Raw genomic sequence first — 10,500 nt, forward strand, 5'->3', positions numbered from 1 at the left:
GTTGGTGCCTAGTTTTCAAAGACAGAACTTATGAATAATGTTTTTAAAACTTGACTGTTCTTAATATACTACTGTTCAAGAGATGGCTTATTCTCAAACCCAAATATTCTGTGAAGTCAGAAGGCAAAATAAGGATAAACTTTCTTAGTTAAAAGGCAAGTCTTTAAACTGAAAACTTTTTAACTGGCAATTTCAGTATCTGCCATAAATAGTGCTTTAATTGAGGTTGGAAGTGCACAAATCAGTCAGTCTACTGTTCTGTCTTTATGCCACACCTATTACATGTAAGTAGAGTTCTGAGTATCTGTTACTTCTCAGAGTAGTTATTTGCAGCAAATATCACAGTTTGTAAGCATATTTGTGGTAAAGGTTGTTATGACATAGCTATTATAAGAACAGTGTTAGTATCATGTATAAACATGAAACACCTATAAAAGAACCTTTCACCTATGAACTGTAGTGGTGTAATATTTTTGACCCACTGAAATTCACTTTATCAAATACAAGATTACCAAACCACAAACTCTGGTTGCTTGAAGGAAAATGGCTGAGTGATTGGGCAATTTTAACTATATTGGCTTAAAATCCCTATTGCTGATACAATGTAAAGTTTTTTTTCTCTTTGATTTTTTTTTTTCTTTTTATGTGCAGGCTTGTAGAGCTTAAAAGAAAAGAGGCTTTTTAATAGTATTTTTTAGGAAAATGTAAAAATGCCAGATAGTATACAAAATTTGCTCAGACTTGTAATCCATAGACATTATAAAAGGTATTTGAAGGTAAGTCAGTAAGTGTTCTGCCTTTTACTTCTGCTGACACAGCTAAGGTTTTAGTGGGTAGCGTTATGTTTCTGTAGACTAGTCTAAACATAGGAGTTTGGGTTTTCCACAGATACAACATGTAATTCCACTGAAAGATGCTAAATATAAGTTCTTTCATTGTATCTCTGGTATCAAAGTTCTGCTTTTCAAATACTTTTCTAAACCTGAACTCTTCCTTTTTGTAGGGTGGAATAGAAGAGTCATTATTCAGCTACTGTGCTGAGTAAGGCCACCTCCTCGGTCACACAAACAGTAGCTGTAAAACTCAGAGAAAAGGTTTTAATGCTAGTGCCATTTTGTCCTAGCCTTTGAGATGTCAATTATTAGAAACATGTTTACTCTTAAAAAGGTGTATTCTAGACATATGTTCTAATACCTGTGATTTAGGTTTTTTTCTGGAGCAGAGAGCTCTTGTTGCCTCAGTTTTGACAATGCACATAAGGCATGCTCTTAATGCCGATAAATGATGTCTGGCCTTACCCAGCTCGAGAGAAGAGCAAGTGCTGAAGAGGCTTATGCTTCTTAAGTTCTATATATTTGCACAGCAGAGGTAGGCTTGCAAGCTAGATTTTTAGTTGATATACCTCTGAGTAATAGAGATATGGCTCTACTTTCATCTGTGTTCTGCAGTATGGGGAACCTGGGATGCGCTGCGTGCCAGCTGTAACCCAGCTCCCATGTAGGTACATCCCTTTCTGGGAACCTCAGAAGTAGAACACCTCACTCAGGCACATGAATGTCGCACTGTTGGTTTATGCTGATGTGGATGTGGCATATATTGGAGAATATAAAGGCAACTTCTGTAAGCTGATCTTCCTACTACCCTGTTGTGGTTTTTTGTTTTTTTTTTTTCCCCTTCTTCCTGTTAGTCTTGTAATTCTTCATCTTCCATCCAGTGCCTGAATTAGTCTCTCTGTTTACATATGTATCTTACTTGCTTGGCTTAGCTGTAAGTTGAAACTCTAGGTTTGCATCTGCAGTCTTTTTCTACTGTCTTTTCACTGGGAGGTGGGGGGAGTGCTTTATTTTGAAATAATCTTTGATGCTTGTACTGTGAGGTGACTTGGGCCTGTGAAAATACTTTTCCCAGCAAGTTTTCAGAGGAATGTCTCTCTTCTTACCCATTTGGAAAAATTTATGCTCCTTCTAATTCTCTACCTCTAAAGCAAATTCTCCCTATGAGAAGATAAGATAGGTTTCTCAACTAGAAGCTTTGATTTCAGGGGCATATTTGCATTTTACAGTATGTATTTCAAGGATCAACCTATATCAGGTATCTAGAGTACTTGTCTGTGTCCTTTTCTTTGTACCATAGTGATTTCTAAACTAAGAACACCACCACCATGTAATTGCAGTTCTAAATTACAATCCCTATTTATAACTCACTGTGGCAGGGTCAGCCTTGTTTCCTGAAGAGTTGCTTCTGTGCTATCCCTTAACTGAAAATCATAGGAAATGTAGTTTTTCCAGTTTTAAAGTATTTTGCTTTGAAAGTGTAAGTTTGGAAAGCAAGTAGCTTATATGGATGCTAAGTGGATTTCATTGAATTGTTGTCACAACCGTGCATCCTAAAGTTTCTTCCCCACCCCCCACCCCCATCATTCAGAATTTGAATTTTAGGCTGCTGTCAAGAATGTAATAGAAATGTGTGAATCAAAGTTACTTAGTATTGTCTGGCTTTGTAGCATTTAAAAAAAAAAAAAGTCACAAATGTGGTAGTTGGTCCCAGACTTAAGAGCTTATAATGCTATTTCTGTTGATGTAGGGCAGGAAAAAAGAAATTGTCTGCTTTGATAATTTGTTCAGTATTTATTCTGATAAAAATCTTGCTTTGTTGGAATGTCTGTTCTGGAACAAATCGTTCTATGCTACTTGTATAAATTAGTCTATTGTATTTAGTTGAGGTCCCCTTAACTTGCCATGTAACAAAATTTACTAGGCTACAATAGCAATGAGTGAAAGATTGGGTGAACCGTTAAGCTTTCTTAGATTACTATTATTATTTTTTTAAAGCAGACAGATAAATGGGACTTGAGTTGTGTGCACACAGTCCTTGCTGTTTGCAGACAAGCTAAAACTACAAAGGGATAAAAATCCCAAAGAGCAGTTGAGATTTGTTTGTCTTCATTGGATTTATGCATTGCAAAAGAAATAGAGGAAAACTATAGAATATGTTAATAAACCTAGATTTTAAATTTCGTGATTGTGTGATAATGCTTGTAGGTGTGGAACACTGCAAAAAGCCCAGATGCTAGGTAGGGGCTAATAGAATTTTTTTTTTTTTTTTTTACTTTAATGTTCTTAAATATCATGAATATACCATTAAAGATGACCTAAAATGAAACTCATTAAGTTACAATTCAGCTTTTCTAGCAGCTTTCTTCTATTCTGAGCATCTCTCCAACTCATTTTAGATTGCCTCATGGGCTGTTGTACCTTTTGCTCAACATTACAGCCCTGTTAGGATTAGCCAGTCAGGATTCCTTATTTGTTAGGCAGAGGATTAACAGGGCTGCCTCCCAGCAAGCCTGCAAGCAGGTAAAGAGGCGCTTTACTTTTCTAGGATTAATGAGTTTAAAACCATCCAGGTTAGGATTCATGCTTCATGTTTCAGGGAGGTTTTTAAAGGTAAATGAAACTTGTCATGGAACGCAGGAGCACTCCACCACATAGTTTATGGAGCTCTTACAACTCAAAAACATAGGGCTAAAAGTATAATTTGTGTTAACAGGTGGGCTTTCAGCCTCAAAGAGCCTGAAAACTTCTGAAAGCCAAAACAGTCACTCTGACTTTCTAACTTACTGTGAATTGGAGAGGTCCATACATTAGCATTTCAAAATGCAACCAGTTGTGTAATATGGTGTGGTTACTATTTTGAAAAATCAAAATACAGAGATTTGAATAACTAGCTAAAAGGTATATGGCTGTTCTTCTGAATGAAGTCATCTGGTTTTATGCTTGTCTAGGTTTTTAGTGAAGTAAACCAGTTTAATAATTCAGTCATTGCTGACTAAGTTTAAAAAAACTTGATATTAAAACAGTTAAGTTGCTACAGAATTTTATGTGGAGATAACCTGGACCTAAGGTGAATGCTGTTGAACTAATGGTGTCAACTTCAGTGGACATTATCAGGGCTAGCTCAGTAGATAGTACTGGAAAGTAATTGATGGATACCTGAGATTTTTGTGACAGTACCAGGGACTCAGAGGTGGAGTATGATTATGATACAAGTGTGGAAAATAATGTAGGATATCCTGACTTACTGGACGAATGCTCCAGGGAGAGAGGAAACATTCACGAGGGAGATTTAAAACTAAATTCTGTAGGTAAGTGTGCTCTTATTTATTTAATTTGCCTCTTCCTAACATTGAAACAGTGTATTTTAGGCTGATTACTTAAGCTTAGTGTTAAAATGTTAGGAAGTAGGGATCTTCTGTTTAGGATTAACTTCACATTTCAATCCTCTGGAGGAGCAGGCATTCTTCCCAGGTCTGGAGGAGCAGGCATTCTTCCCAGGTCTGGAGGAGCAGGCATTCTTCCTAGGTCTGGTCAGATGCACTTAAGAGGTAAATGTAGCTGTTTATACTCTTCCTGAGGGAATGATGAACTCTTTTTTGGTTTGGTGTGTTTTGTTTTTTTTTTTTTTGAGAAGCTCTGCCTAGTAATGCAGGGGTGACAAAACATCCAGAGTAGGGAGAGAGGAGAGAACAGATCAGGTGTCAGGAATCTTGCAGCAAATACACGGAGTTGTGTGTTGTGCCTGCAAGGATGCAAGGACTGGAGTGTGCTTTATCTTGAGGGTGCCGTTTTCATGGTCAGTTGGAGTACGCTGAAGTTCAAGCAGGTTTGGCACAAGCTAAGCAGTAGCAAAAGCTTCTGCCTTTAGGAGGAAATCCAGGCTCTGCTTGTTTTGATCACCTAAGAACATGCTCTATAAAACAGGGAACTTCTAGCGGACAGCCCAACTTGTCAGCTCCAAAAAAATGAGTGTGTTCATGCTTTATTCCTTTTTGGTTAGTTGGCTGCTTGTACTGGTGCTCCCAACGCTTCTGTTTTCCAGCTAAAGGCAGAGCTGGGACTGGGGGAAGGGAGGGAATAGGTTCCAGCAAAGCAGACAGCAGCATCCTGGAATCCAGACAAAGTACAGCAGCTGGGAGTGGCTGCAACATGTTTCCTGCAAGCTTCAAACTGGGTGGTATTGCATATTACCTGGCTTTTTTCTGTTGCATTCATCACAGCTAGCTTGTAGATGGAGAACTAAACACTGGCACTTTGTCATCTAAAGGTGGCTTAGTGGTTGGGATATTCATGATTATCAAAGAGGATTTTGAGTCAAATGTCTGGCTTCTATGCAAAAAAAATTGAGATCTAAAATTTATGGTCACTACAGTAGATACAAAGTGACTTGCGGCAACAGTAGAAGGATCTTCCCACTCAGTTCTACAGTGAGCAGCAGCCCTTAAATATTTTTAAACCTTTTGAATGTGAGAGCCATACCCGCAAAGAAAATGTAAGTATGTGTGTATTAGAGAGCCTTGTTATGCAGGGAGCAGCGCTGGTTTTTCCTAAATTTGGCTAATAGTGACAGAGGCTTTTAGTAAAACTTATATTGAGGTTAACTGGATTTTGCTACAACAGAAAATGCAAACTTGAGCATGTTAGCTGCTAAACGCTAAGTCATGGCATGAAGCTTTCGTAATGAATTAATAAACACTGCAATGTCTGTTCTGTATAACACTGCAAGAGTTCATTTGAGTAAGTCTTAGCACTTCTGATAATTATCTCACATCTTTTAATCCTTACTGCTTTTGATTCTTGTCTTGCAAACCTTTGGATATTATCTGTCCACTCAGAAATGTGCCCTTTAACAGCCATTTAAAGCCATTGAACCTTTTCTTGCAAACTATCAATTCTTACAAATTTCAGGACAAAGAAAAGCTCTGCTTGTAACATAGTGAATTTTAAAGTATTTAATAAACCATGTATAACAGTCTATCTCTGCTAGATTAACCTTTGGAATATATTGTCTGCTTGGGCAAAGTCTTTGCTGGTGGTCAGGTATTTTTGTATCCATTGATATTGCTTGAAACAGACTACAATGTTTTGATACATTGCAAAAGTGGAAGGAGCCCTTTCCTTAAAAAAAAAAAAAAACCAACAAAAAAACAACAAACAACCCCCCCATCACAATAGCAGTACAGGAAAAAGCCCCACCAGAATTGTCATGCAGAATAGCAGTTGGCTGGTGTAGAACTAGCACAGAATTGCATCTGACAGTCTGCTTAACAAAAGTCCAGCTGCACAGAGATGCCTGCAGCTTTTTCCCTGACAAATGTCTGGGCTTGCTGTTGTATTCCCTTCTTTACAGCACTGGTTCTAGCTTTGCTTCCATTACCACTCTTCCCAGCTGGAGTTTGCCTTTGTTCTTTGCCTCTTTGCTGCAAATACTCCTAGCTTCTGTGTACCTTACTCATTGGAGACTTGTCCTGCTGTGATCTAGCAATGGCTGGTAGGCAGAGATTGGCTCTTAGCCCTTCTCAAAATGAAGTTGGGTTTTTTTGGTTTCAATTTCTGTTTTATAATGTAAGGAATGTGCAAATACTTGGGGAAAACGAGCCAATTTCTATTTTTACCTGGGTCAGGTGAATACTACCATTACTTGTTTATATTCTCCCACACAACCTGTAACCTGTCTCTTTCAGATGTGAGAGAATATTAAAGTAGTTTGAAAGCTGTCTTAGCAAAACTGTCTTTAAAATGAGGTGTTTACCTGCTTCCTTCTTGGTTTCAGGATACTGTACTTCCTCCCTGTAAGTCTGTTTATCTTGAGCTAATAGTATTTCACCCCAGGTAGCGACTAGCCTCTGTGTAGACTTTTTGCAGGTGTGCAAGAGCAGCAGTGTCACAGTGGTAGAGATTGTTCTGAAACACTGCATTTTGTGCAGCCTCAGTATTGCAGCCTTCAGCAAAAATAATGTTGATTCAGTATTTGAAAGGGAGTGTTTTACTCAAGTGTTTGTAATAAATACAATGCTTTGTACAAGCCGATTTAAAAGGAACTGGACTAGTAACACTGGTAGGGAAACACTTGGGTGTTTGTGTCTTCCCAAATCTGACAGCACTGAATCTTACTCTTAAACCTAATTTTTAATTATGCTGTTTCTTTATGGTATTTTTGTATTGTGTACTTTGTATGAGCATTCAGTGAATTCTCCCCTTAAATTATTTTGAAGTGAGTTCCAGTATCACTACTGAAAGTCCATTGCACTTCAGACATGGAAGCTGCAGCAAAATGGCTAACCCCAGAACTTAAATTTACAACATGGGCTTTAGATTATAGTATGATTTAGAGGGAGAGACACAGACATTTTTTTCCATTGTTCTTATTAACTTTTTTAATGTTAGCTTCAGTGTCAGAGAATGCAGAGCCTACACCTGAAGAACAAGACAAGTCACTTGATAAACCAAAACAGAAGAAGAATCGTTGTTTCATGTGCAGGAAGAAGGTTGGACTTACTGGTAAGAAACACTGATTTTGCTTTTCTTAGGCTTTGGACCTTTGAAAGGGTCTCCTAAGGGGAAAATGGGGCATAGTCATTTTGATGCTGTTGATTTGAAATAAAACTTGGCCAAAGGTACTTTCAGCTGTCTCTTACTAGGTTTAGTCATTCATGTATCACTTTGTTTTTCAACTTCTTGTCTTTAAGTGAAGTTCCTAATTCCAAATACTTCCCTTTGGAAGTCTGCTTAGCAGAGGAATTGGATGGTAGTTTGCTGCTGTTCACTAATGAACTTTGCAGTGGTTCAGTGAAAGGGCCTAAGAAAACTTGAGTTCTGTGGGGTGAAGATTCATAAACAAAGAAAAAGAGCTGTTTTGTGCTAGTGTTATGTGATAGGAAGGAATGGTCAAGTCAAATCTTACTGTAATTGCTTAAAAATATATTGTTTGTGATTCTTATGCTTTCTGCAGCAGAGGCTCTTTGGCTGATTGACACTGGTGACTGAGATTTATTGCTAGTGAGTGAACACATTCAGGATTTAAAACAAACCATTATAATTAAGAATGTTGAAATGTCTAAGCTAATATTTCTGTCCACAGGGTTTGAATGTCGGTGTGGAAACGTTTACTGTGGTATGCACCGTTATTCAGATGTACACAGTTGCTCTTACAATTACAAAGCTGATGCTGCTGAGAAAATCAGAAAAGAGAATCCTGTAGTTGTTGGGGAAAAGATCCAGAAGATCTGAACTGCTGCTTCTGCTGGAATACAAAAATCCTCTGACCATCTGCAGATTAAATTGACTTGAGCTTTTTTCCTTAGTCATCAGGAACGTAGAGCAGTGTATCTTGCCTAGACCTTTTAATCATGCATGTCATCAGATGAATAGATTTTTTTTTGTTTTTGTTTTGAAAATGACTCTGAACATTTATTTTCATTGCAGTTTTCTGTGGCTGAAGACTTAAGTAAACTTTACAAGTATTATCCTTTAAGATCATTTTAATTTTAGTTGAGTGCAGAGGGCTTTTATAACAAATGTGGAGAAAATATTGGAGGGCTGTGCTTTTCCAGGATAAAACATGCATGCGTTAACTTTGCAGTTTATTTTCTTGTTGTATATAGCTTTTCTCTGCAGTACAATTTTCTTTTTTTTTTTTTTTTTGATAATGCCTTGTATGGCACAACTAGTTATCAGTAACTGAATGTATTTTAATCATTATGGCTGCTTCTGGTTTTTTTTTTCCCATTAACGAGAGGTTATACATGTTCGCATATTAGCTTGTTTGCACCCTCTACCTATTTATGTATGAATCATTTGTAATGAGAGTGTGTGCTGAGATTGTCTGTGTGTTTTTTTTGTTTGTTTGTTTTTTTAATTGGGTTTTGTTTTTGTGTGTGTGGGGGGAAGGCTGTATGCACTTCATTGACTGCAGGTTTCATTGGGATTACATTCATCAGTCTGTCTGTACACAAATATGAAGAATGATCTGAAGTACCTGTGCTGTATTTATGTTTATCCATGTCTTAACTTTGATTAAATAAAATTTAAAAAAATCGGAGCCCCTGTGGCTGTCACTGGCATATGTAATTTGGATTTCTCTTGCTTTATTTTCATGGGTACCTTCCATTGGTGGTTCCTTTACTTACATACATACATTGGTGGTTCCTTACTTACAAATACTCTGTGTACTTATTCACAGAGACCCTGTATATCCTAATGCCAGCTAACTTCTGATTTTCTTTTTTTTTAACCCTTTCACCTATAACTATCAGAGAGACTACAGTTTCCAGAAGCTTTCTACCTTGTGCCATGATACATTCTGCCCAGGGAGTTCCTGTGCTTCCTGTGCAGGGTGTCACTTGTACAGGAGTTGGGGTCATTTGTGACAATGTTCTTAAGTTGGGGGCAGACCTACAAGTAAAACAGATGTGGCCAGTGACTAGGCTGTGGATCCATGCATGTGATTCTGGTTCTAGGAAATACAGCCATGGGGTTTGTGATCCACTGTCTGATAGACAGAGAGGACTGCACAGACTTCCTTGAAGTTAGGTGAGAGAATGGGTCTTGAGAAAGTTTCTCTAGTGAGATGTCCTTACTTCTTGAGGTTTGAAAACCATAGACTTCAATGTTGAACACTGCCACAACCACCCTCCTTAGCAGATCTACAGGTTTGTAAGTGATCCACATTTGGGGGTAGGAGGAATTGTTCTTTTATTGTCTTGTGAGGGTGCTTAGTTAGTTTCTTTTAATTAAGGTTGCCTGTCTTGTCAGATCAGATTCTGTGCCTCAACCATTCAACCACCCTGGTCATTTATGTAACTCAAAGGTTGAGTGGTTTATGTAGTGTCATGGGAACTTCAGCCAGTGCTGCTTATCACCAAACTTAACAGTACACTAAAGCAGAGCTAATTCCTCTCCAGATGGTACTGATCTGCAGTTTAAATTTCACTTGGTGACTTGCTGCTGCTTTGAAGCGTTTGTGAAATAAATGAGATTGCATGGCTTTATTTAAAACATTAAATTTTTAATCAAAGCTGGCTACATCCTTTAAAATTTGGAATGCTCTTTAAAAGCTATGGCTGGCAATTAGTAGATAAAGCACTACATTTAGCATATAAACACTATGCAGCAGAAGGAGCTTTCTCTGTCAGATAGCTATGGAAAGTAATCTGTAAGACCCAATAATAAATGAAGTATTTTGTGCTTGCAAAAATGGCTTAAGCACAATCTATGAAGCACTCTTTTTTTTTTTATAGTAAAGAAGGGAGTAAACTCTTTCTAGCAGTTTCCATAATGGTCTGCCATTTTATGGGTCAAAGATCATGTATTTCCTCAGAGCATTTGCTAAACTTCCTCTTGTACAGCACAGACTGTGGAAGAGCAGCAGCATCTTCTCTTTCATGGGTGTTTCTCAGTTTGCTGCTACTTCCCTATTCTCTAATCCTTCTCTTCTCAATTTGAGTCCTCCCTCTTCCCTATTTCTGGTTTCTTTCTTCCTTTTCCGAAAAGTGTCCTTTTCTCTCCCCTACATGCCCTCCCCTCCAATCTGCTTTTCATCTGACAGTGATACTTCTGGGCTAAGCAGAGAGCACACGCTGTAGATTCCACAATGGGGGGAAAACTGGTTATGTTTGTATTTTCTGGTATCTGAGAGATTGAAAGGAAAAAAAGGTACAAGAAA

At 37.9% G+C, this 10,500-nt stretch overlaps 1 protein-coding gene and 1 long non-coding RNA gene across 9 annotated transcripts in view; both read left to right on the forward strand.

Annotated features, from left to right (window-relative positions):
* ZFAND6 (zinc finger AN1-type containing 6) overlaps positions 1-8,877 on the forward strand; it is a 39,136-nt gene extending 30,259 nt beyond the window's left edge. For all 8 annotated transcript variants that reach the window (XM_052807046.1, XM_052807050.1, XM_052807043.1 and 5 more), the window contains 2 exons: positions 7,224-7,337; positions 7,918-8,877. In XM_052807046.1, coding sequence (XP_052663006.1) covers positions 7,224-7,337; positions 7,918-8,066 — 263 coding nt within the window. In that variant the 3' untranslated portion in view covers positions 8,067-8,877. The remainder of the gene's footprint in view (positions 1-7,223; positions 7,338-7,917) is intronic.
* LOC128150679 (uncharacterized) lies at positions 7-7,217 on the forward strand. The gene is made up of 3 exons (XR_008238134.1): positions 7-4,307; positions 4,362-4,435; positions 4,468-7,217. It is a non-coding gene; the product is annotated as an uncharacterized LOC128150679 (long non-coding RNA).
* Positions 8,878-10,500: the final 1,623 nt, after the last annotated feature.

The sequence above is a fragment of the Harpia harpyja genome, chromosome 14 (assembly GCF_026419915.1).
Source record: "Harpia harpyja isolate bHarHar1 chromosome 14, bHarHar1 primary haplotype, whole genome shotgun sequence".
NCBI lineage: Eukaryota > Metazoa > Chordata > Aves > Accipitriformes > Accipitridae > Harpia > Harpia harpyja.